At 36.6% G+C, this 27662-nt stretch overlaps 1 protein-coding gene and 1 non-coding gene across 3 annotated transcripts in view; one reads left to right on the forward strand and one right to left on the reverse strand.

Annotated features, from left to right (window-relative positions):
• Positions 1 to 27662, forward strand: part of Ankrd28 (ankyrin repeat domain 28) — a 159181-nt gene that overhangs the window by 54594 nt on the left and 76925 nt on the right. The window contains exons 1-3 of one of the 2 annotated variants that reach the window (XM_041662442.1): positions 3357 to 4763; positions 5845 to 5928; positions 22589 to 22667. In XM_041662442.1, the coding sequence (XP_041518376.1) occupies positions 4647 to 4763; positions 5845 to 5928; positions 22589 to 22667 (280 nt within the window). In that variant the 5' untranslated portion in view covers positions 3357 to 4646. Of the gene's footprint in view, positions 1 to 3356; positions 4764 to 5844; positions 5929 to 22588; positions 22668 to 27662 lie in introns of those variants that run through there. The other variant, XM_041662443.1, reaches the window with a different exon arrangement.
• Positions 21043 to 21129, reverse strand: Trnastop-uca. The gene has a single exon. It is a non-coding gene; the product is annotated as a tRNA-Sec (tRNA).

Here is a 27662-nt window from a genome sequence, read left to right on the forward strand (position 1 = left end):
GTTTGTGGATAGCTTTGTAAAAACAATTGGAAGGTCCCTTACATGCCAGTTACAGTTAATGAATTTGTATACTATTCACTGCCTCATGAATGTGTGGTCTGTATTTCCTGTGTAAGCCTCTGGTATATGATGTTGCCTTTCAGTATCTTGTGTTCTTATACTGGTTATTTTTCTTATTATGATATAGCAGCTTGCTTATTGTCTAATGTCTTAGCAGATGAAAAATTTTATATACACGCAAACACAATATTTTCTAGTTTTTTGATGTGCTGTGCATAGAAGAAATAAGACTGAATATTTGTTCAATCTATGCTATATAATTTTTAGTAAATATCTTTAAAATGGGTGTTCTTGTTCAATATGGTTTTATTTGTGCTTCTAGATTATTACAGTAGTACTGATGCGCTAACCCTTCATTTCCAGTCATGCTGTAGATTCTGACATAGGGGCTTTAAATAAAATTTTAAATTTTTGTAGGATAAATTTTATGTAAAGAATGATTAGGAAGCCAGGTGGTAGTGTCACATGCTTTTAATCCCAGCACTTGGGAGACAGAGGCAGGCGGATCTCTGTGAGTTCCAGGACAGCTGGAGCTATATAATGAAACCCCGTCTTGAAATCCCTCATCTCCAAATGATTGGGAAAACCTTCAGTGTAAAAGTTGATCTCAAACAAGAAATAGGATGCAACTTCTTTAATCAAAGTAGATGAACTTACAACAGATACTTTGGAGCAAGTAAAAAATTATTTGTATAAATATTCTATTTTAGAGAAGAACCCTGAAAATAGGCAATAAGATGTTATTATAATTTTATTTTTATGTTTCAAGTGTTAGAATGATATATTTGATTTAACTATATAGTGATGGGTAACATCATATGTTACAATATTTGCCTATGAAAACATTTAATATATTTTAAAGTAACTAGTATGTCGTGGTCAGGTGCCAGCCCAGACCATAAATTACTTCTCTGGACGAGAGGGGAGGTGTGGGATTAAAGACTCAAGTCACATCGCTTTATTGGGAGGGAGATTCTCAGTGATCCCTCCTGAAATCCTGCGTTCACATCCTGAAAATTCTCACACGCATTTATTCTCCAAACAGCTTTTATACCAAAACTTTTATACTTAAACTGAGGAGGGAACTCATTAGCATTCTGTTCCCTGAGTAACTAGGCTAATGTCTAAGGTCACGTCCATACCTATCTATACCTGCTCTGTCACATCTTTCTATCTTCCTGTTCTGAACAGCAGCTCTGTAGCTGAATTAATATCTCTATCCTAGGTGTCCTCCAAATTACAAAGAAGGAGCAGAACAACATTAGCATATGCTGACCCTTTGTTAGGTTTGTCTGGAGAGGTTAGGTGACCACCTTCTGTGTGGTCAGGTGCAAACTATGGCTTGAGAGTCTGGCCTCCATACAATGTAGACATATGAGCCTGTATAATATATGGCCCTACACTAAAAGAAGCAGACATGGTGACATGTACCTAGAGTCCCATCTGCTAGGCAAAGCAGGCAGATCTGTTCAGTGCAGGAGTTCTAGGCTAGCCTAAGCAACATAGCAAGAGCCCATTCTTCCCCACGGAAGATTAACTAACTATTGAACCCCATGTGAATGTTGGTTCTTCTCTACATGAATACTTAATAATTTTCAGTAATTTTTGTCTCTAATTTCTGGCATTCTTACTTATATTAAGTCCCCCTCCCCATGATTTAATAAGTAAATTGGCTTAAGCAAATAGTAGCATTAAAATGCTCATTCAAAAATAACTTAGGCCGGGTGGTGGTGGCGCACGCTTTTAATCCCAGCACTCAGGAGGCAGAGCCAGGCAGATCTCTGTGAGTTCGAGGCCAGCCTGGTCTACAAGAACTAATTCCAGGACAGGCTCCAAAACTACAGAGAAACCCTGTCTCAAGGGTGGGGGTGGGGAACTTACTCACAAATAGATAATCTTTTGTTGCCTAAACTTTCAACAGTCATTATCAGTTTTCTTTAATGATCAGTTCTTCCACATAGAAGTAAAGTTTTTTTTTTAAAAAAAAATCTTAATGGTAGTAGAAATATATGTTTTTTGGCATTAAGCATTTTAGTCTTCTGAGTTCTTTTTTCCTATATAAAATGTGATTATAGTAGATTATTATATTAAGGGAAAATATAGCACCATGCATAAAATGCTGAAAAATAGCATGAGGTTGTTTATAAGAATACGAGATGATAAAAGGAGAAAATACAGATCAAGGTGGGGCATAGTATTTCTTTGTAATAAATTGAGAAATATTCTTAGTTTGGGGCAAAGTGGGAAAGGTAGTGAAAGACAACTTCACAGTGGTTTTGGGTGGTTTTGTTTACAGTGTTTAGGATTAAACACATGGTCTGGTGCATGCTAGACAAGTGCTACAACCTCAGCCCCCAAATGGTTGGTTTTCACACTGAATTGTAGCTTTTGGGAAATTATTTTATCGGGAAGGAGGGCTTGGTTGTTTAGTTTCTATGTTAAGATTCTATGCTCTATGTAATTCAGGACAAGAACTTTAAACAGCTGTTTTATGCAGCTGCTTAGTGGGTTTTTAAGACTTCAGAGCATATTCAGATATGAAGGTATTATTTAATGTCTTCAGTGAAAATTCAAATGTTTCATAAAATCTTAACATTAGGACTTCTACCTTTATGAAATTTAAAATTTTTTCTTTAAAAAAGTATGAGTCAATAAATGATTGACTCATTAATATAAAAGTTAATTCATTAACTTAGAAGTCATAACAAGCCTTAACATTTGATTTTTTAGAACCTCTTTCCATTCTAGAAAATAACATACATCCAAAGGGGAAGAAGAAATGAGAAGGGAGGAGGAAGGTGGTCTTGGAAAAATAAAAAGTCGTGCACCTTAACTTAGGTTCATGGTCTTTAGTCTGATACACTATGTCTCTTTCCTCTTGAGATCTCTCTTACTACGGACATTCTTACTGCAGCTGCTATCATGGAGTTAAACATTGGCTGTACTTGTCGCATACGAAAGCAGTTAAGCTGTTTGGGATTGTTTACTTGCTAACGCCAGTGTTACTCAGCGAGGCAGTACACCAGATTTCCTTGTGGCTTTTAGTGGAAAATGTTAAAAGTGCACTTATTTTTCAGTTATAGAATTTTCAGTTTGATCTGGATTAGTCACAGAACTGGCATGAACCCTCTTAATTGTGAAGGCTGTCCAAATGCACTGTTTTTTTCTCCTGCTAGAGGAAGTTACATCCGTTACATCCTGAGCAGTCGTTCGGCTCTCTGGTAAGTGTAACGTGAGCATTACTAGGCATTTCATCCTGCGGGTCTTCAGACTGTTGCTCGGTCGAAATGCTTCTGCGGGACTGATTCTGAGGTTGTGTAGGTATTTCTCAAGGGCTTATTCATTTGAAGATAACAGCAGAATTTTGCAAGATCATCTGAGGAACAGGAAAGCATCTGAAATCAACTGAAAAGGATAACTCTAGCGGTTTTTACCAGGGGAGGAAACTGTATTGGCACAGAGGCAGATGACTGAATAAAGTAGTTGGCTCAGAGAAGATGCACAGTCTGCTGTTTTCCCTTTGAATGAGGACTGTTTAATGGAAGCTGTATTCATGCAGAGATGAAAGGAAGTACTAGAGCGATAAACTACTCAAAATGAAAACTCCGAAGCAGTAATTGGAGCTCAAAGGTCTTCTGATTCTTTTGCTGTCTGCTTGTTAGGATTCTCCACTGACACCATTTCTGCCTGGTGCCTGTGTCTTTTTGCTGGGCAGCCAGGAACAACTGCCTGATGGAGAAAGAATAAAAGCTTTGCCTTGCTTCTGTTACTGATGGGATAAAGCTCTGTGTTTGGACTGCTGTGTGTGAAGTCTGGATTATCAACTTGTATTCTCGTACCAGAGGTCCTGTTGTCTCCTGTGATCTGACTCATCACGTGTAAATGTGCTGCAGCTTTGCCGTTAATGCAGAGTGGTGGCTTTTTTTTTTCTTTCCTAAACACAGAAAGAATTGTCAACCCCTGAACTTCATTTTCAGGATTTATACTAACTTCTATATTTTTTGTTTATTTGTTTCCTGGATAATATCTGTATTAAGTCGTTTAAGCTGAAAAAAATGAAGACAAATTAGAAGTGGAAACAGAATAGTGAGATTCTGTTGTTTTTATTTTCAGCTACAAGCCGCCCAGCCTACTGGTAACTGTATGACCTTGTAGACAAGAGTGGGGCTATCTGTGGCCACCTCTATCTCAGCAGTTGTTTCTGATTTCATTTTTTTATGGTGTGGTGTCTGTCACCCAAAACAAGGATTGTTTTGTACAAAGTAAATTTCAGAGCTTAATGTAACTATTTTGGTAGAAGAAAAATATTTTTAAAAGAATTTACCCATAGATTTGAGCTTTAATTATTGACATACTGATGTGAAACTTTTTATAGATTGCAATAACCTGGCAGAAAGAAATAGGTTTTTATTTTTAGGAAGTTATGTGTCATAATTTTAAACTTCAGTTACTCTAATATTACTATGAAACTAGCTGCACTGTTCAGAGAATGTTCATGAGTGATATACAGAAGAGGAGGAAAAACTGTGCTCTTCCCACTGTGACTTCTATCATAAAGCGTGGAGTTTAATGTTCTAAAAGAGCGAATGAGTCGAGTGTGTATTGTTGTCTTGGAGGAGGTAGAAGATGATTCTCCCGTATTCATTTCTAAGTTGCCCCAGGAAAATAAATCTCTACATTCTCCATTCTCTGGAAATGTATTGGTAAGCTATGAGAGTTTCTGTTGATTATATTTTATAGAGCTAGTTATGTAAATTTAAATTTGTAGTAGTACATTGAGTTAGATTTTACTAGCTTCATTAGAAACTCCAGGCAGTATGTGGGTCTATATGATGCAGTATTATTTGTGTGTAAAATGAGTACATTTCTCAGTTTTTCTTTTTCAAATGCTTAGTTTTTACTTTAGACTATATCTGTTCATCTCCTTATGAAGACTCAAAAATAAACCAAAGTAGTTATGAAAACATGCTCTTTGTTTTCTTTTGGTTTTAGAACTGATCTGACAATCAGGGATTCTGCATATTTTTGAAAAGGTTGACTACTACCAGCAACGTCAAAGCATAGCCTTTTCTATAATGAATTTTACCCATTTTCATACAAAACTTTATATTAAAAAGAATCAGGGTATGCTCTTAACCTTATTGTAAACACTGTTTTTATTAGCTAACCCTTATTTGACTAGTATATTATGATGCCTTGCAGAGGCTATGCTGATGGTTAGGAGCTTATATTTAGATATGACATGCATATGTTTGTCTTTCTTGTTATTCAGATGTGTATTATCTTTTGGTTTTTGAATAGTAGTTATTTTTATCAGATGCTAAATTTTGTTTCTGGGATTTCTATCATTATATATTATATACAGTGTGTATGTTTTCAAAATCTCCTTCTTTCATAGTCTTCAGTGGATTAGGAATTGGTTCTATTCCAAGAATAGATTTGAGTTATCAGACTTATTTGTATGTCTGTCTTTTCATCAAATTAAGCAAAGGGCTTTCACATAAGAAATAAAATGAGTGTCAAATCTGTTACTTAATTTTGGTCAAATTACTTTTGAAAAGATTCATTAATTAGGCTTCTTTATTACACTCCCCAGGATGAACTCCATACTTTTAATATTATTAGACTGCATGAAATGTCTGATTTATGTTCCCTACCCCCTCAAAAAAGATTATGGCTACAGGGGAGAAAAAAAAACATTAGATTTAGAAATCATGCAAAAATATCTTTAAAGTTATATATATTATATGATCAATGTTTATTTATTCATTTTCTTTTTTTTAGCCATCACTGGTGCAAGCTATATTTAATGGTGATCCAGATGAAGTTCGAGCACTAATATTTAAGAAAGAAGATGTTAACTTTCAGGTAAAGCAGTTAATTCAGTTACACCAACCTTTTTAGCCTACTTTTAAAAAACTCTGTCCTAGTATTGTGATTTTGTTTGCATGTTTTTGTTTAAAAGCATAATTTTGCAACAGTTGTTTTCAGTGAGGGAGGGAAAATCCTGCTCGTGATCAAAAGAGATGTACTGGACATATATAATGTACTATCAGAAAACCCACAGCTCCCAGAACTCAATTGAGAGGTTTTTGTCCTCTGAACTTTTTATATGGAAATTTTCAAATGCAGGAATATTGAAAAAATCGTCTCAAGACCCTTCCTTCGGTTCAGCATTGATAACATTTTGCTGTTCTCATTCATAAAGAGCGTGTGTGTGTGTGTGTGTGTAGAGATACGTGTTTTTCTTTTGTTGAACCATGTTTTGAAAGTAAAATGCAAATATGACAGTTTATTATTTTTAGATATGAGGATTCTTTTTAAAACTTGACAGAAAAGATTTCTGTAAAGTTAAAATGTATCTTATGATATCAGATGTGATTTCTGTAAATAATTGTGGTGAGAGCTTTGTGAATACTTTTTGTTAAAGTATATTTGCTGTACAAAATGATGGGCTTCATTAATCACATTTTTTGTTCAAGTAAATCAATATACTTTGATTTTATTTACTCTCTATTATCCTTTCTTATCTCTTCCTTTTTCCATCCCTTCCTCTTCTCAACTAGTCTTTTTATTTTCATGGGTCATATGTATGTGATTCTATGTAGATAGATAGATATATACATAGATACACACAGAGACTCTTGATTTTTATTAGACTCAATTTTGATGGATTGTTTGAAAACTTTTTGAACTTAATAATATAGTAGCTGTAATATTCAAGGTTAACATGCTAGAAAGTGTAGAAAGAAAATATATAAAACAGTATGGAGATTATTTTTTAAATATATAATATTTATATATAACTGTTCTGAAATAGGGTCTTATTTTGCAGCCAGTACTGCCCTTTTTTAACTTATTAAACTTGCTTAAATAATCTAATTTAGTAAGACAAAATAATTTCATTATTTTATAAACATTTTCTGGAAATAAATATTCCTCTTAAGTAAGGATGGCATGGAAAGTCTCATGACTTCTAAAGTTGCTATAACACTACCAAAATAGATGTTCTAGAATTTTTTGTAATTATAAGAAATATATACTATAAACATAATACACTACAAGCATATCTTGAACTCTTATCTCTTTCTTTAGTTTTATAGAGTACCATTTAATGTTGTTAGATATTTAAACGTTTATCTTCTGAAGTTCAGATTATCTAAATAGATGTGTGTTATTGACTCAAATGGTTGATTTCTAAGAACATGGAGTATTGACCTAGAGACTGCTGTCATAACTTTTCAAGTGAATGGCTTCTTGGTTTATATTTAGTTTGAGAAGCATACACCTAATTCAGGATTTATTTATTTTAAGTGGAATGCATGGTTCACTTTACCTAATTAGGCTGTCTTAGCAAGTCCACTTTGCCTAGCACAGACAATAGTTGTAGGAGTGTAGATGTATGAGCAGAAGGGAAATGAATGTACACTATTTTGTTTGGTCTTTGACCTTTAGCTTTAATAATACTAACATTTCTTATTTAGTGAGAATCTCAGGAATAATCTAATTACCATGGCTAATTAATCCATCACAAAGCTCGTAGGTGCCATTTATTCTCTACTTTATTCAGTCAAAATACCTTTAATGGAAAAAATAAATCTTGTTTTTGAACATCATTAACACTATAAGAAATATCAGTGTCCCTTCTTTGAGGGAGACTGTAGCAGGTTCCTAGTAATAACAAAGATTAAGTGTTGAAGAATTATGCTCCTTGAAACTCAGATTTCTTGTTTTTAAAGGTTATTTTATGCAAGTGTGTTTATGTTGTATTTGTGCGTGCGTGCATGTGCTCTTGTCTCTGCATGTGAAGTCGAGATGTCGACATTGGATATCTCCTTGAGTTCCTCTTCATCTTATATTTTGAGGCAGGATCTTTCACTTAATCTAGAGATTGCCTACCACCCAGCACTGACTGGGGTTTCAGATGCTTGTTTTCACCCCTAGATTTTGCATAGCTGCTGAACTCAAATAAGGCCATTTACTGGCTCAGTAAAGGAAGCTTTTTGTATGTGTAGTTTGTTGGTAGTATTAGTTTATTGTAGTGTTGATGATCAAATTCAAGGCCCTAAGCATGCTTGTTGAATAATTTACTCCAGAGCAAGCTGATTATTAGTCGGTCTTATGACAATGCAGAATTTAGGATCTGAGCCTTGTCCACACAGCATGAAATGAGTAACAACTGCACATGCTCAAAACAAAGCTGAAAAAATATTCTCTAGGTTTCCTTTCAAATCAGGAGAAAGCATCTTTGCTTAGAATACTGACAAAATATCCCCTAAAGTCTTGATGATTATAACCCTGCTCTATCAGTAGGCAAAATAGAAAATGGTTACCTACCTACCTACCTACCTACCTACCAACCTATTACTTAGTTTGCTTATGTCTGTTGTGGTTTATTGCCTGCTTCATTTCTTGGGGGAAAGAATAGGAGCTTGTTTGGCTATGTCTATAGTGATTTGAATTTCCATAGGAAGGAGGAATGGAAAAGTAGTTGCTATGTCTGTAACTTAGCAAGGATAGATAACTGATTACTTTACAATAGAAATAGCAAACTTTGAAAAAGGAAGTTACTTATGAAAGAAACACTAAACCACTAGGGATAAATAAATAACTTCAAAATTAAAGTTATGTTGTTATTTATAGTATAAAGAACATTTGAACTATGAATCAAATTTTCTTCATCATTTTAGACAGACAACTTAGAACAGTTCCCTTTAACTTCAGCGTTGACATTATGCTTTTGTTCTACATATGTAGGGTTACATTAATTAACTTCAGGGTCATTCTTGAACCTAAATTTAGGATTCTCCAAAGGTCCTCAATGTCTTTGAATGCCTTCCTGATTTTATCCAGAAGATACCACTTGTTTTTCTGATTTATATGACCAAAATTATAATTAAATGTCTTTCCTTAGAATTTATAAGAATTTGATGTCATATTGTAGTTCTCAGATAATTTAATCTGAAATATTTATGGCACCCCATTTCAGAGAAAAGTTTGATCTATATTTACAGCAAGCTATTTTTCTACAAGTAGAAATTACTTTCCTCTGTCCAGAGTGGTAGATATTAGTGTTACTTACAAAGTTTGACTTCAGAGATGGACATATGTATGAACCTTTTAAAAATGTTTTACTCAAAGAACAGTCTTGTAAAGGTAGCAGAAAAATATTTGTATTTCATCATTCAGTGTCAAAATAAGATTTATGAAAGTTAAAACTGTCTAGGATTGGCAAGTATAGCATAGTATTCAGATATTTTTAGCTTATGTATTTAGCTAAGTTTTCATTTCTTTTGCCAATATTTTATACTTTCACTGAGTATGATTTTTGTTAGGTTTTTCTATATTTTGTGCTTTTCGTTCCTAATGTAAACAGTGTTTCATTTGATTTGAAATGTTTAATTTTTTTCTTCGTGCTCAACCTGTTTAACAAGCTCTCTTCTCTTTAACACAGCCATTCTCACTGAAGATGACATTACTTGTAGCTAGGCAAAAAGATTTTTTGAGTATGTTGGAAAAAGCTTACATGCTCTAGCAGTTCATGGTAAACAAAAGGCCAAGGTATATAAATTACAAACACTGTGATTTTAACATTTCCATACCTGTGATGAATCAATTTACATGGAGGAAAGTTTTTTCTGTTGATACATCTCCACTGGCCAGAATACACAGCTACCGCTAAGATCTTTCTCCGTGTTCCTGCGATCCTCGCCATCCTCCTGATTGTAGGTGGTCCACCTCGGCCATCCTCAATATCTCCCATGGGGTGAGACTGGCTACAAAGAAGTATTAAATGTTAGGACTCTGAATTTAGAATCTACCTCTATCTTTGGTTTTCTATTATAGTAGAAGCAAGAAGCCCAGAAGAATCCTCTGTGTGGTGCAGTGTTATTTTGGATGAGTTATGATGTAAACAAAATGGAATTTATCTTACCCTTCTAATATGGTTCCTCAGTTTGTGCCATCCAGTGGGGTCCCTAAACCATACTAAAGAGCTTTTTGGGACATTGACAAAGATAATACTTATGGACAGTTCTTGGTTGTTTTAGTTGCTATTAATAACTAAAGTATTAGTTACCTTTGGGGACAATCAGTATGAGGAAAAAGCTGCCGTCCTTTTATAGATGAGTGTTAATCTCTGTGAGACTTGTGTGTATGTGTATATGTATGCACATGTGTTGTATGTATATAAATGGAGATAAACCATCAGTGCCTTTCTGTCACCCTCTGCCTTATTCTTTGAGACATGGTCTCACTGACCCTGAAGTACTGATCGAGCTAAACTGGCTGGCCGGCAAGCTCTAGGAATCTGTCTATGTGCCACCTACCCATAGTAATGGAATTACAAATGTATGTCCAAACTCAGGTCAGACTTGGCTGCAAGCACCTTAATCCATTGATCCATTGTCACGGCTCTACCTGGACCAGCAAGGAAGACGCAACACTGGAGCTCTTCTTGCAGCAGTTTTATTCAGGACTTTATTCACAGCAATCTTTCTCCTTCTCTCTCTCTCTCTCTCTCTCTCTCTCTCTCTCTCTCTCCCCTCCCTCCCTCCCTCCCCCCCCCCCCCCGCAAACCTCTTCCAGCCCTTAAAAAGGCACAGGCTGCCAACCCCGGATTGCCAGGTGGGCACTGCCCATAGGTCCACGCATATGCAAGCAGCTGACAATCATTGTGTGATAATAGCATGAGTCAGGCCTTACGAGTTGATTGTCACAGAGAGCTTTCGGGATCGTGGAGGGCAGGAGCCAGCACCATGAGGTGCGGCTCCACGCAGCTCTCTACATCACCATCAGGTGTGGCTCTACGCAGCTCTCTACAATCCATCTTGCTGACCCTTATGAGAGCTCTTTATCACCCAGTCATATTAGAACGCCTTATTATCTCTTAAACTCCTTCCCCGCTCCCATTCACTGTCCTCTTGGCAGCACATACACTTTAGAGAGCACATTCAAATCATTTTACCCTCAGTGCTCAGGTCAGGAACCTCAATTTCTAGAAAAGCCATTTACTTAACGTTCTTATCAGTATTCTGTCAAGCTGAGGTTTTATCATTGTATTACAGAGAGGAAAGTTAGAATTATAAGATTATTAAGCATAAAATCGTAAAAGTAACTCAAGAAGTTATGAAAGCCTGGGGCAGGGGCAAAGGAATAGAGACAAGGTGGACGCTAATCACCACCATTCTGTACAGTGCTCAATTGAGCCAAATGTGTAGCATTTGGTAATATAAAGCTTGCATTTCAGATCCTGCTGCCAGATTATTGGTACATATAAGCCAGTGTAAAAGTAACTGATATATTCAAAATTGTGCAAATCAAAATACTTTGAGTCAAGACTGAAAGGGAAAATGTGCCTCGTCCCACTTAAAGCCTGTATTCACAAAGAAAATATTTTACTCTCATTACATACATAATTGAGACTCTCTACTATGAAATAAATGATTGTAGATTATTAAATAATATAGTTTTAGAAAATTGCTAGGAAGCCTTGAAACAAATCTTTCATGTCTTATAACCACTTGTGGACTAACTTCATCTGACTTGTACATTTCAAAAGCGCACTATACTATTTCTTCTGTTGTCTTGGCACTCATGCCAAAGTTCTAGGCACAAGCAGCCACACCTGGATTTTCACATGTTGGAGGTTTAAATTTAGGTCCTCCTGCTTGTGCAGCAACCACTCTTGTACACTAAACCATCTCCCCAGCTTTTGTTAGTTTTATAGAGAATCAAGGATTTGAATATATCTTACCAAAGTTGTTTCAAAGATGTTCCCCAATACCAGTAAAATACAATAAACGAACTATTTTGGGATGTGTCATATGCTTTAAAGAAAATCAAACACAACAAAAAATCAGGTACGAAATGTAGGTCAAGTATTTAACATTGATTTGAAAAAGAAATAGCATTCAGTGAAGGTTTGTAGTTTTATTTATGTAGAAACTAGGTTGCTTTTTTGCCTCTCCAAGATTACTTTATGTGAATCTTCAGTGATTTCTTTAGTATCTTAGTGTCCATATAGAATCAAATGGATATTGAGGGACATAAAGAGTGAGCATAGTATTTTTATTTTTCTAGTAATGTTTTGAACTTAACAGGATAATCATTCCCAAAGGAATAAAACAAAAGCCAATAGGTATGCTTTGTTTTTTGGAAGGGGATTTCAGTGCTAAGGATTGAATTTGGATTGAACATAGAATCTGACGTGAGAGGCAAGAGCTATTTCCCCAGCCCTTTTATCTGTCTATCTATCTATTCATTTATTTTTGCTTTTTCAAGACAGGGTTTCTCTGTGAACCAGCCCTGACTGTTTTGGAACTCACTCTGGCAAGCTGGCCTTGAGCACAGAGATCTGCCTGCCTCTGCTTCCCAAGTGCTGAGATTAAAGGCATGTGCCGCCACCACCACCTGACTACCTTTAATTTGAAAAGAAATTTTTTTTTTTACTACTTTATTTTATGCTTGTGAGTGTTTTCCCTGCATGTATGTCTGTGAGCCATGACAGGCAATGTCAGTAAAAGTTATTGGATCCTCTGGAACTGGAGTTAAAGTTAGGAACACTATATGGGTACTGAAAACCAAACCCTCATCATCCAAGAAGAGTAGCAAGTGCTCTTAATCACTGAAACATCTCTCCAGTCTTCTCTTTTTTCTTTATTGATTTTTATTGAGCTCTGCATTTTTCTCTGCTCCCCTCCCTGCCTCTCCTCTCCCCTTCAATCCTCCCCCAAAGTCCCCATCCTGCCAAGTTACTCAGGAGACCTTGACTTTTTCTACTCCCTATATAGATTAGATCTGTGTATGTCTCTCTTAGTGTACTCATTGTTGACTGGGATTATGATTTGTAGGCTGGTTTTCTTTGCTTTATGTTTAAAAACCACTTATGAGTGAGTACATGTGATATTTATCTTTCTGGATCTGGATTACCTCACTCAAAATGATGTTTTCTACCTCCATCCATTTTCTGAAAAATTCAAGATGACTTTTTCTGCTGTGTAGTACTCCATTGTGTAAATGTACCACATTTTCCTTATCCATTCTTTTGTTGAGGAGCATTTAGGTTGTTTCCAGGTTCTGGTATGACAAACAAAGCTGCTATGAACATAGTTGAGCACATGTCCTTGTGGCACAATTGAGCATCCTTTGGATATATACCCGAAAATGGTATTGCTGGGTCTTGAGGACAGTTGTTTCCTAATTTTCTGAGAAATCACCACACTGACATCCAAAGGGGCTGTACCAGTTTGCATTCCCACGAGCAATGCAGAAGTGTTCCCTTTACCCCACAACTTCTCCAGCATAAGTTGTCATCAATGTTTTTGATCTTGGCCATTCTTACGGGTATAGGACAGAATCTCAGAGTTGTTTTGATTTGCATTTCTCTGATGACTAAGGATGTTGAGGATTTCCTTAATTGTCTTTCAGACATTATAGATTCCTCTGTTGAGAGTTCTTTGTTTAGGTCTGTACTCCATTTTTTTTTATTGGATTATTTGTTCTTTTGATGACTAATTTCTTGAGTCCTTGTATATTTTGAAGATCAGACTTCTGTCTGATGTGGGGTTAGTGAAGATTTTTTTCCCATTCTGTAGGCTGTTGGCCATTTCCTTTGCTTTACAGAAGCTTTTCAGTTTCAGGAGGTCCCATTTATTAATTGTTTCTCTCAGTGTCTATGCCGCTGGGGTTCTATTTAGGAATTGGTCTCCTGTGCTAATGCGTTCAAGTGTACTTGCCACTTTCTCTTTTATGTGGTTCTGTATGGCTGGCTTTATGTTGAGGTCTTTGATCCATTTGGACTTGAGTTTTGTGCATGGTGATAGATATGGGTCTGTTTTCATTCTTCTACATGTCGATATCCAGTTATGCCAGCACCATTTTTTAAATATGCTTTCTTTTTTCCATTTGATAATTTTTGCTTCTTTATCAAAGATCAGGTGTTAGAAGGTGTGTGAATTAGTGTCTGGGTCTTCTATTTGGTTTCATTGGTCCTTCTGTCTGTTCTTATACCAATACCAGGCTGCTTTCAGGACTGTAGCTCTGTAGTAGAGTTTGAAGTCAGGGATTGTGATGACTCCAGAAGTTCTTTTATTGTACAGGATTCTTTTGACTATCATGGGTTTTTTGCTTTTCCATATGAAGTTGAGTACCGTTCTTTCGAGGTCTGTGAAGAATTTTGCTGGGCATTGAATCTGTAGTTTGCTTTTGGTAAGATTGCCATTGTACTATGTTAATTCTGCCTACCCAAGAGCATGGGAGATCTTTCCACTTTTTGGTGTCTTCTTCAATTTCTTTCTTTAAAGATTTAAAGTTTTCATTATACAAGTCTTTCCCCTTGTTTAGTTAGAGTTACTCCAAGATATTTCATGCTATTTGTGGCTATTGTGAAGGGTGTTGATTCTCAGCCCTTTTATATCTGTGTACAAAAGGGCTACTGTTTATTGGTTTTTTGTTTTTTTTCTTTTTTTTGGTTTTTTTGTTTTTTGTTTTTGTTTGTTTGTTTGTTTGTTTATCTTGTTTCCTGCTACATTACTGAAATGTTTATGAGTTGTAGAAGTTTCTTGGTAGAATTTTTGGGATCGCTTATATAAACTGTCATATCATCAGCAAGTAGTGATAGTTTGACTACTTCTTTTCCTATTTGTATCCCCTTGATCTCCTTCTGGTGTCTTATTGCTCTAGCTAGGACTTCAAGAACTATATTGAATAGATATGGAGAGAGTGGACAACCTTGTCTTGTACCTGATTTCAGTGGGATCTCTTTGAGTTTCTCTCCATTTAATTTGATGCTGATTGTTGGATTGCTTTATATTGCCTTTATTATGTTTAGGTATGTTCCTTGTATCCCTTCTCTCTCCAAGACCTTTATCATGAAGGGATTTTTTTTTTTTTTTTGGTTTTTCCAGACAGGGTTTCTCTGTGGCTTTGGAGCCTGTCCTGGAACTAGCTCTGTAGACCAGGCTGGTCTCGAACTCACAGAGATCCGCCTGCCTCTGCCTCCTGAGTGCTGGGATTAAAGGCGTGCACCACCACCGCCCAGCTGGGGATGTTGTATTTTGTTGAAAGCTTTTTCAGTATCTAATGAGATGATCATGTGGTTTTTATTTTTCAGTTTGTTTATATGGGGGATTACGTTGACAGATTTTTGTATGTTGAGCCATCCCTGCATCTTTGGAATGAAGCCGACTTGGTCTTGGTGGATAATGGTTCTGATGTGTTCTTGATTCAATTTGCTAGTTAGTTGCTAGCTAGTATTTTGTTTAGCATTTTTGCATCAATGTTCATGAGTGAGATTGTTCTGTAATTCACTTTCTTAGTAATATCTTTCTGTGGTTTGGGTATCAGAGTGGGATTTGATCACCCAAAAGTTTAAGGCATTATTAATGGTCTTTTCTGTCCACCTTCTAGCTTCTGGAGAGGAAAGACTGAAGATTGGTGTGATCACCAGTGATCACACACAGGAGTTCCTGGAGGAATGACATATACACAGGAAGATAGAAGGAGACTATAGGAATCATAATTTATAGTTAGAAGTACAGAAAAGACAACTTGGAACTTGTGACTAGTGTCTGAATTGCGGGCAGTATTGAGGAACTGAGCCCTCTACTGTGTCATTTAATACTACCTCCCAAGTAAAGAGTGTTAGTACTGAATTTGAATTGAAGATCATCCAAACAAATCCACAGCAGGACTGATAGCTTGTGTCCTGATGGTAATAGGAAACCTAAATGTGACACATTGGTCACAGACATGGGACATACTATATTTATTTGTTCTTTTATCCTTAATGAAAAGGCAAATATCCCAATTTTTAAAAAAAGGCTAATGATGAATAGACACACCTCCAGAGAAAGTGCACAGTGGTTGATAAGCACATAAAGACATGCGGAACATGATTAGCCATTAGGGAAATATTAATCAGAACCACAACTGAGATGCCATTTGCTACACACTGGAATGAAGTTGATGGAGTTGTGGTTTTTGTTTTCTTTGGTTTGTCTTGGATTTTGCTTTTTGCTTTTTTAGGCAGGGTCTCATTGTTTCACCCTAGATGGCCTGTAACTTACTATTGTAGACTAGGAACACCTTGAACTCAGAGATTTGTTTCCTGAGTTTGGGATTAAAGGCATGTGCCACATGTGCTTGATGGAGATGATTAACAAATGATGTCAAGACTTTCTAGATATTGGAGCCCTTGTTCACTCTGCTAAGAAGTCACTGTAGAAGACAGGTTGGTAGTTCAAGTCTAAATATGAGTTGCTATATTTATTACCGTATTGTTTCATTCCTAAGAATATACCTTCTAAAAATAATAAACAAGTTCACATAAAGATTCTCTTCTTCCCCCCTTCTCTCTATCTCTGTTTTTGGTGGTGGTGTTTTTTGAGACAGGGTGTTTTTCTCTGTGTATCTCTGACTGTCCTGGAACTAGCTCTATAGACCAGGCTGGCTTCGAACTCACAGAGATCCTCCTGCCCCTGCTCTTGGGTGCTGGGATTAAACGCATGCACCACCACCACCTGACAAGATTTTCTTTGTAGAAATTCATGTTCTTGTCATTATTACTAGTAATAGACAAAAATGTAAGCAATTCAAATTTCCATCAACTGAGTGAATAAAAAATGTAATATATCCCTACAGTGGAATATTATTCATCAGTAAAGTGGAATGCTAATAATTCTATGGTATAAACAAACCCCGAAGATATGTAAGCAAAGCAGGCAAATCCATAGAGATGGTGTATTTATTTATTTTGGTAGGGCTAGGAATAATGGAAGTAAGGAGGATAGTTTAAGACAGTGGTTCTCAGCCTTCCTAATGTTGTGATCCTTTAATGCAGTTCATTGTGTTGTGGTAACCCCCAGCCATAACATTATATAATTGCTACTTTATAATTATAATTTTTGCGGTTAATGAATCATAATGTAAATATCTGATATATAGAATATCTGATGTGCGACCCTTTTGGGGATCATAACCCACAGTTGAGAACTGCTGGCTCAAGAGAAAAGCTTCTCAGGTATAAGGATAGGTGTTGTAAGATTGATTGTGAAGATACATATATAACTTAGAATACCACGTAGCACTGAATTGTGTATTCAGTATGTTTCCAAAGAGCATTTCGAGAAAGCATTTTTAAAAAGCTTTCCACCTTTTGTTTGAGATGAGGTCTCTGGATGACCTGAATCTTGTCATGTAGGCCAGGGTACCTAGTCCAGGAACCAGGGATCTGTCTGTCTCTGCCTCCCATCTCACCATTGCTGGGATTTGAATTACAGGCATGATAACTGCACTTCTTATGTGTGTTCTGGGGATCGAACTCAGATCCTCATGCATAGTAAGCACTTTGCCAAATGAGCAGTCTCCCTAACTCATGAAATCTTTAATAACTTGAGTCAAAGATAACATTCTATATTTATGAGAACTTTTAAAATTTTGCTCTTTACATTTAAAACATACTCGAGATTAAAATTTGCATATAACAGTAGACAGGAAGAATTGTCTTCGAGAAGATTGTTATGTGTCAGTGTATATGTGTATGTTCACTTTTATGTGGAATACCATTTCTCTCTCAAATCTCAAATTTTGGGTTTAATATAGTGATGTTTTATTTGTGTTTTAATAAATAAATAAATAAATCTTGCCTGACAATCAGAGTGCAGAGCTAGCCACACTAGTCAGCCATACAGACTAAGCAATGGTGGCACCACCTTTAATCTTAGCAGCCACACTAGTTAGCCATAGAGGCTGGGTGGTGATGGTGGTGCAGGCCCTTAATCCCAGCACTATAGAAGAATATAAGGCAGAATGAGGCAGGAACTCGCTCTCTTTCCAATCTGAAGATTTCACAGAGGTAAGAACTCTTTAGTGACTTGGCTGCTTTGCTTTTCTGATCTTCAGCTTGAACCCCAATATCTGTCTCTGGGTTTTTATTACTTGTGCTACACTTTAATTTGAAGGTTTTAGATGTTACTTCATTAAACAAATTTTCTGTCTTTCCTTCTGTATTGTGTTGTGGGTTGTTTGATATAGAGTTGCCATGTAGTAAGGATGGCTTTTCCTCATCCCCTGCCTCTCTCTATCCTCCTAAGTGCTAGGACTATAGGTATGCACCAACGACTCCGCTTCTTTTCCTTCTTGAACTCCCATAATGCAGTGTTTATTCTCCTGTGACCTACAACACACCCTCACCTGTCTCTCCCTTTCCGTCTCAATTTAAATTTTAAGCACAGTATTTCAATGTGTAGATGTCCAACTCGTAATCTTCTTTTCTGATGTGTTTAAAGTATGACTATTGCTAAGCATTTCAGTATAACAATATACTTACCAGGGATTTCCCTAAATTAAGCTCGAGGTTTTTCATTAATAATGTGCGTCTCAGTAATAGGAATATTTTCCTTGCACTGTACCCACAGTGCATTTTTAATTTCTTTAAGTGGTATGAAAAATTAAGCCTTTAAATGAGCATCTTAAGCTAGGCCTAGTGGCATATGCCAATAATCTTATCACCTTGGAAACAGAGTTATGATGATCTTGAGTATGAGCCTCCATATATTACATAAGAGTTCTAGGCTAGCCTGTGGTACAGAGTGAGACCCTCTTGGGCAAAGCTAGTCTTAGAATAAAACTCCTGAGATTTTAATGATTACTAAGGCCCAAAGCCTAGTGCTTCAGTTGTCTCCTCCTCTTCAGTTCTCTAGCACTCTTTGAATGTTTTATAGCTTTCCTTTACTAAATTTTAAAAATAATATTTAGCCTGTTGATCATAGACATATTTGATTCTTTGTTCCTAATTTGTCAATTTAAATAGAGCACATATACATAAATTACAAACACATTTTACTCTGGGTATACACAGACCCCATTGTTTGTAGATTTGTTAGTAGAAGACTGTATGAGTCAAAGTACCTCATGTACAAAAAAATAATTATTCATTTTATCTAGGAAACCAAGAATATTGGTTAGTCATGTGAGTTAGTTAAATAAAAATTGAAGAAGAGCCTCTCGTGTCACATTAAGTAGCCATTTAGGGGACATCAAATTTAATAAGGTCTGTGTTTTTTTTTCTTCCATTATTAATTCCCTCCTTTTATTTCATTTACATAAAGGGGTATTATGCTCATATGAGTCATAGCTTCATAGTATTCCAAGCGTTGAGTCATAGAATTCCAGGCATCTCTTAGACACAGATGACTTACTTTCTGTGTCATCGTTCTTTCTGTCATGTTTATTCATTGCAATAGAGATGTTTTTCTTTTTTACTGGGTCTATCATATCGTTACATTAGTAGAATTTCTTATTTAATAAGTTGTACCAAAATGTCTTAAATTAATATTCAGCTTTCAGTAAATCTTTATCTTTCAATGTTTGTTAGATATTCTGTGTTAGCTTTTCAACAACTGTTTGGTGTGTGATTCTCTGAGTCTATTCCGTTTCTTGGGATGAAAATTAAAATAACAAAACTGATGCACTAGCTTCTAACTCTGGTCATATAGTATTTTTATATGGTATTGCTAACCACCCCCCACCCAATTTGTTGTTCTTTCTTAAAGTAATTTAGAGATTCTCAAACTGGAAACTTACTACAAAATCAAGTAAGTTCATTATATTTTAAAATCTTGAGGCTGAGGAGATAGCTCAGTGGGTATGCTGGACAGGTTTGAGGACCAGAGTTCTAGCAGCACATAAAAGCTGGATGTGGTGGTACAATCTTATAATATCAGCACCAGGAAGGCACAGTCGGGCAACTAGACAAGCCTAAGGAGCAAGCCCCAGATCCCAGTGATTGATCCTGTCTAAACAAAGTAGACAGCTCTTGCTTGAGAAATGACTTCTGAGGTTGACGTCTGACTTCCTCATGTACCCTTGTATTCACACATATAATCCACCACCCTCCCAAAAAACTATAAAGACTGGGGATTATTCTACTTTATACAAGCTTATTTTTTCAAGTAGTCTAGAAGTTAAAGTTCCAAGATGGTGGCTCAGTTCTTATGAAATCATTTAGAATCTTGTTTGACAGTCTGTGATACTGATATACATCTGCATGTTCAAAGCTGACTTGGTTTCACATCTTCCTGTTAGCCTGTGGGAAGTGATAAAACACTCCAATTGTAAGCTAGTTTTTGTTTTGTTTTCATTTGTTTTGTTTTTTAAGACAATATCTTACTATATAGCTTAAATTGATCTGGAACTTCATAATGTAGCCCAGGGAAGTTAATTATGATATTTCTGCCTCAGCCTTCCAAATACTGCTATTAGGCTTGCTTACTTACCCAGTTTGACAGTTACCTTTTAAAGTGAAGGTGATCAGAAAGTTCTGTGAGTTTTCACTCACTCCTCTATTTTGGTCTACACTAATTATAAATAGCATAACTTTAGGTAATCTAAGGATGTAACCTCATCATACAGTAGATAACAAGCTACAGTTTGCCTACCCCCCCCCCCCCCCCCCGCAGGGTATCTTAGGGTTTCTATAGCTTTGAAGAAACACCATGATCATTGCAACTCTTGTTACAAAGGAAAACATTTAATTGGGGTGGTTTAGATTTAGTCCATTATCATTATGTCATTATGATGGGACATGGCAGCATGCAGGCAGACATGGTGCTGAGAATTCTACATCTTGATCCAAAGGCAATAGGAAGTGAACTGGAACACTGAGTGTAGCTTGAGCATATATGAGATCTCAAAGCCCAACCCCACGGTGACTTAAAACTCCAACAAGGCCATACCTTCTAATAGTGTCATTCCCTATGAGCTTACAGGGAGACAGTTACATTCAAACTATCACACAAGGTTTCTCTGTGTCGCCCTGGCTATCCTGGAACTCACTCTGTAGACCAGACTTACCTCTAACTCATAGAGATATTCCTACCTCTGCCGCCTGAGTGCATCAGTTAAAGGCGTGCGCCACCACAGCCTGGCACAACTTGCTTTCTTTTTTTTTTTTCTTTTTTTTCCTTTTTCCTTTTTATTTGGCGCCCGAAAGGTGGAATTGAACCACTCTGTCGCTAAACAGCTACAGGTTTGAAGCCTGCACCCCAGACCACTGAGGATCATCCGGCCAACAACTTGCTTTCTATAGACAACAAATAGAACATGGTGGGAAAAAACTTAATCTGTTACAAAAACTCTCATTAACAGTACTAAATGTAAATCTCAAAATAGTTACCTCTAAATCAGTGTTTTTTAAAATACAACCATGTCAGTTATATTCCAATGTAATTTTGTATTAACTTTGTTAATTAAAAGTCCCTTAATGTGACATTACTTTGTACTTTGCTTGATCAATTGGAGTACACTTGCTTTGGAGGAAGAGAATTATAAAGCTGTACATTAAATGTAGCTTCCCTTTCTGGAGGAAGATTTAGGGAAAAATGCATTTTAGGTATTAAAACAGACATGTATGTATTTTAAGTATGAAAGTAGAAACCAATAGAAACACTAAGATTAACCTTGTTATAGTGTTAAAGGATAATTCTAACTTCACAAAGTCATTTCTATGTCCTATGAGTACACCTATTTAAAGTTTCTATTTAAAGTGTTAAGCTTTTAAAATTGTGGAACTGTTTTGGCAAAAGAAAAGTAGTAAAAAGTGAAAAAAAAAAAGATTTGCTCAAGCCAGATATAGTGGCTTTAATCCCAACATTTGGGGGCAGAACAGGTGGTTATCTTTGAGTTTGAGGCCAACCTGTTCGACGTAGTGAGACTCTGTCTTGAAAAAGCATATATATGTATGAACATACTGTTTCCTCACCTGTGTTTTTTAAAGTTTTATTTATTCTTTTATGGACTTTATATAGGATGAATATCTTTATCTAAAATTCTTGGGATCAGAATATGTGAGATTTCAGATTTTGAAAAATATTTTGGGTGTATGTGTGTGTGTATGGGGAAATTGTTTGAGGATGAGATTCAAGTTTAATTATGAGACTTGTCATCTCAAGGTGCCTTATACACATCAGCTGAGAATATGTGCATAATATCTTTTAGAATTTTACATGTGAAACAAAATTTCTTCAAAGTTAATTTTCCATTTGTGGTGTCATGTTAATCCTCAAAACCTTTTGGAATTTGGTTCTTTGCAGATTTTCAAAGTAGGACCGAACCATTCAACTCATGCCATGTTTTTTTTTTAAATGCTTTTATTTATTTATTTTTAAATATTTATTTATTTATTATGTATACAGTATTCTGTCTTTGTGTATGCCTGCAGGCCAGAAGAGGGCACCAGACCTCATTACAGATGGTTGTGAGCCACCATGTGGTTGCTGGGAATTGAACTCAGGACCTTTGGAAGAGCAGGCAATGCTCTTAACCACTGAGCCATCTCTCCAGCCTCCTCATGCCATGTTTTTATAGCTATAGCCAACTACATTTGTAAAGGCTTTTTTTTTATCTTAGCAGTTGAAACATCCTATATCTTGTTATTGAGACTTGTGGAGTAGAGTTGTAGAAATAATAATTTGGTAGTTACTAATGCTTCTAAACTCTATCTTAAAAGTGCTATTTCATCTTTTCGCAGGACAACGAGAAGAGAACTCCTTTACATGCCGCTGCCTATCTTGGAGATGCAGAGATCATTGAACTGCTTATTTTATCTGGTACGACAACTCCTCTGATGAGTTCATTGTGTTTGGTTTTGTCATAATTAGTATTTCTTAAGCCTGGCTGCCTACTGAATATATAACCTGTTTTTTAATTTTGGTTTCATAAGTTGAAACCAATTTGATCATTCTACAGATTCTGATCATATAACCTGGTGTAGGTGCTTAAAGTACTTTAAGAAGTAGAACAAAAATTTGCTGTCCTTACAGACTTTCTTCTACTCTGATAAATACAAGTAATGTTCAGTTTGCTTTTTTTAAAATAATCTGTTATGGAAAAATGAAAAGCGTAAATAAGGAGGAATGGGTAGGAGATAACTTTTACAAAAGGCCTTATATATTGTAATTTTCATGGACCTCATTGAATACATAGTTACAAGGAGACAGTTACATCATTCCAAAGGTGACTTCTCCAAAGGGGAGAGAATAATAGTTGTAATAGTGTCCCAGAAGCTAGATGAGAAGAAACAAGTTTTGGTGTATACAGAAATTTAAGGCAGTACTATCAGAATTTCTTTAAATGACTTTTATTTAGAGCTGAGGATATGATTCAGTTGGTAAAGTGATTATTGTATAGGCATGCAACTTAAGTTTAGATTTCTAACCCATATCATAATGCAGGTTTAGCAGTACACAGCTGTAATCCCAGTACTAGAGGAGGCAGAGACAGGTGGATATCTGGAATTTGATGGCCAGCCAGACTGCCTAGCAAAGGCAGTGAATTCTAAGTTTAGTGAGAGACCTGATTAAAAAAATAGGTAGAAAATTATAAGGAAGACAGCCCAATATTAGCTTCTGGTTTTCACATGCACATTTATACCACATATACCTATGTATACCACATACTCCTACATAGGAAAACACACATTGCTGGTGGGAATGCAATCTTGTGCAACCACTTTGGAAATCTGTGTTTCGGTTTCTCAGGAAATTCGGGATCAACCTACCCCTGTACCCAGCAATACCATTCCTGGGAATATACCCAAGAGATGCCCTATCATATGACAAGAGCATTTGTTCAACTATGTTCATAGCAGTATTATTTGTAATAGCCAGAACCTGGAAACAACCTAGATGCCCTTCAATGGAAGAATGGATGAAGAAAGTGTGGAATATCTACACATTAGAGTACTACGCTGCGGCAAAATTTTTAAAGATTTTTTTAAATGCCTTTTTAGAAATTATGCTTTATGTGCTGAGTTTATGAGCTCAGTTGGTCTGACATATAAGAAGCTCTGGGTTCCATACCCAGCTCCCCAGCATTGCCTAAACTAGATGTGACAGCACACAAGTTACTGTAATTCCAGCTCTTGAGAGAGAGCAGCATGAGAATCAGAGGTTCAAGATAATTCTCAGCTGCATAACAAGTTTGAGGCCAGCCTACGATACTCTGTTGTGCATATGAAGCAGGGAGAATTCTAGTTTGTTTCTATTTTTTTAACTCTCCTAAACTTTTCAAGTTTTTTATTATATAACACTAGAACTTACTCTTGTTGGATAGCTCTCATTGTCATCAGACTGCCTACGGATCTCAAAGCAGGCAGTCAAATAGTGTAGAAATATTTTTTATTATAGCCAGAATTTTTTCTGTATATGAATACATGATGTGTATTCACCACGTCTATGCCTGGTACCTACAGAGGTCAGGAAAGGGCCTCTGATTCCCTGGAAGTAGAGTTAAAGCATTGTGGAACCACCGCATGGGGGCTGAGAATTGAACCTAGGCACCCTGTAAGAGTAGCAAATGCTCTAAATCACTGAGCTCTCTCTCCAGCCTCTAAAACAGATTATTTTTCTGATATTTGTTTGTAAAGGATATGAGACGCTGAATTTTTCTTGCATTTCTAGGTTGAACATATAAGTTAACAATGAAATGGAGTGGTATCATTCTTTTGATATTTTAGTTCAGTCTGGATGAGCTAAGGAAAGAAATTTTGTAGTGTAGTCTTCTTAAAAATCGCTCAGTGACTCGGTAGGCAGAGGCAGGTGGATCTCTGTGAGTTTTAGGCCAGCCTGGTCTACAAGAGCTAGTTCCAGGATAAGGCCCCAAAGCTACAGAGAAACCGTGTCTCGAAAAACCAAAAACAGTAAGGCTGGAGAGATGGCTCAGTAGTTATGAGCATTGGTTGCTCTTCCAGAGAGACCAGGTTTAATTGCCAGCACCTACATGGCAGCTCACAATTGTCTGTAACTTCAATTCCAGAGGATCTGACACCCTCACACAGGCATACATGCACACAAAACACCTATGTCCATAAAATAAAAATAATAAATTTTAAAACACACAATTTCAAAAAATACCATTATACATATACTTAGAATTTTTAAATCTGGCTTTTAAAATAAATTTTATGCTTATACAGAATTAAATATGGTGTGGTGTGGACCTATCTGTTATTGTTAATTTCTTTATGAATTATTTTATCTCTGTTTAGTCATTAGTTTTCAGCTAAAACTTACTGAAGTTAAGAACAAGAAGTTGAAAAAAATGTCCTTTTCCTCTTAACTAAGGCAGGTTTTTAATAGAATATGTTGATGAGTCAAAATTTAATGCAGGGAAGTTTTGTCACAAAATTGTTGAAAAACCATTTTTTTTAAATGTTTAGAAATAGCTGTGCTAGGGCTCGAGAGATGACTCAGTGAGCAAAGTGCTGTCACATAGGCATCGAGACCTGAACTCAGATCCTCAGAACCTCTGTGAGACCAGGCGTGATGGCACATTCCCAATCCCAGTGTACCCATGTGAGACCAGGCGTGATGGCACTTCCCTAATCCCAGTGTACCCATGTGAGACCAGGCATAGTGGCACCTTCCTAATCCCATTGTGCCCGTGTGATACCAGGCGTGCTGGCACGTTCCTAATCCCAGTGTGTTGACCGATGTTTCTGTCCCGCAACTGTTCAGTCCCAAAGAAATACACAGAGGTCTACATTAATTATAAACTGGTTGGCCTAGTAACACAGGCTTCTTATTAACTCTTTATTACATCTTAAATTAGTCCATAATTCTTGTCTGTGTTAGCAGTGTGGCTTGGTACCTTTATCAGTGAGGTGGTTTCATCTTGCTTCCTCTGCGTCTGGGTGATGACTGCAGACTGAGTCTTTCCTCTTCCCAGAATTCTCCTGTTCTTGTTGTCCTACCTCTACTTCCTGCCTGGTCACCCCACTTAACTACCTACCTGGCTACTGGCCAATCAGCATTTTATTAAAACAATACAGTGTGGCCAAGTGAGATGGAAGACAGAGACAGGAGAGTCTTTAAAAGCTTCAATATATAATGGTAAACAACAAAGGTAACCCTGTTGCAAAACACAATGGAAGGAAAGTACAAGAACCTGCAGTTGTCTTCTGACTTAGACACACATCATTCAGACACATACACAGCATACATGAAAAGATAAAATAAGAAACTAGCTATGTAAGAAGCAGCACAGTTCTGCTTATTTTAATGTCTAAGACTTTGATAACTTGTAGGTTGTCTTTAAGAATTGTGTTCATTTTTATTTTAATATACACACTGTTTTATATTATCTATTATGGAGGGCTCCCTTCCCCATTTAGTTAAAAGTGAATAGTTCCAGTAAGGACTTTGTTCCCTTAAAGAAACCATATCATGTATAAATGGCACCAGGGGCATTCTCATTTGACATTATTACTGAATCAGGAAATAGACTTTAAAGCCTAACACCTTCTGAGTCTGGTCCCTAGACATTGAACAAATTCCAAACAGTCCTATAATTCATGACTGACAAAGCACTAACAAATAAAAGGATGTGTAATAACTAAACAGTTTCAAGTGAGTTTATTTAAACCATGTATACTTTGTTTTTTATCAGCGTAGTCTCTTATTGAATATACTGTTGAACTTAAAGTAGCTCTTTTCCCTCAAGTCCATAGACTTATTAAGTGATCTATTGCTGACTGGCTGTTACCCTCCCTCATCACCACTAGTGTAAATTAACCACATTGTCTGCTTAATCTCTTAGCACAGTGTTTTCTGTGGAGAGATGACAGCTCCAGATCATATGAGTGTTTGGGACTTTAGAATATACATAGCCGAGAGAAAGGAACACATTAACACTTGTACAAAATGTGCTTTTTGGAGAATTTAGCAGCCTTTCCTGTAACTGAAGAAACTTCACTTGAGTCAGTGTCCATCCTCATTGGGTACACATTTTCCCATAATATGTAGAATTTTTTTGTATTTTTGTTTATGGTAGTGTTAGTTTTATTATTGTTGTTGTTCTGTAATAAAACCCAGTAGCCAATTAACTTATAGACAGAAGTGTTTATTTGGGGCTTCTGGTTCCAGTAAAGTGCATAAGGATAGACACAGCATGAGAGCAAGAGTCAGCCATGGAAGCTGGAGTCTGAGGGCTCACATCTCAAACAGGAAGGAGAGAGAAAGCGAGCGAGCGAGCGAGCAAGCGAGCGCAAGCACTGGAAACCACACTTGGCTTTTAAAACCTTGGAGCCAGTCCTCATTGACACACTTCTTCCAACAAGGCCACACCTCTGAAGCCTTTCCCAAATAACTGGGGATCAAGGATTCATTTGCTCAAGACTTATGGAGGACATCTCATTTGAACCACCACATTCCACTTGTTGGCTAACATAGGCTTCTGACCATCTCATAATGCAAGTAAATACATTTAGTCTAATTCGAAACTCTCCATAGTCTTTTGCAGACTCAACACTGTTTTAAAATTTCTTCTGAGATTCAAGACTGTCTCTCAGCTGTAACCCCCTGTAAAATCAAAAAAGCAAATGCATCCTTCCAACATACAATGATACAAGATACACATTACTATTCATTCTAAAAGGAAGAAATAGAGTCATAGTGGGGAAACAGTAGACCAAAGTAAGACCAACACCCAGCAGAGCAAACTCCAAATTCTGTAACTTCTTGTCTGATGTCAAAGTGCTTAGATGGCACTGTCCCTCAAGCTTTACTGCCTGCAAGATTAACTCCACCACCATCATGGGGGTCTCC

The sequence above is a fragment of the Microtus oregoni genome, unplaced genomic scaffold (genome assembly GCF_018167655.1).
Source record: "Microtus oregoni isolate MIOR12 unplaced genomic scaffold, Mior012 000013F_ref0000133, whole genome shotgun sequence".
NCBI lineage: Eukaryota > Metazoa > Chordata > Mammalia > Rodentia > Cricetidae > Microtus > Microtus oregoni.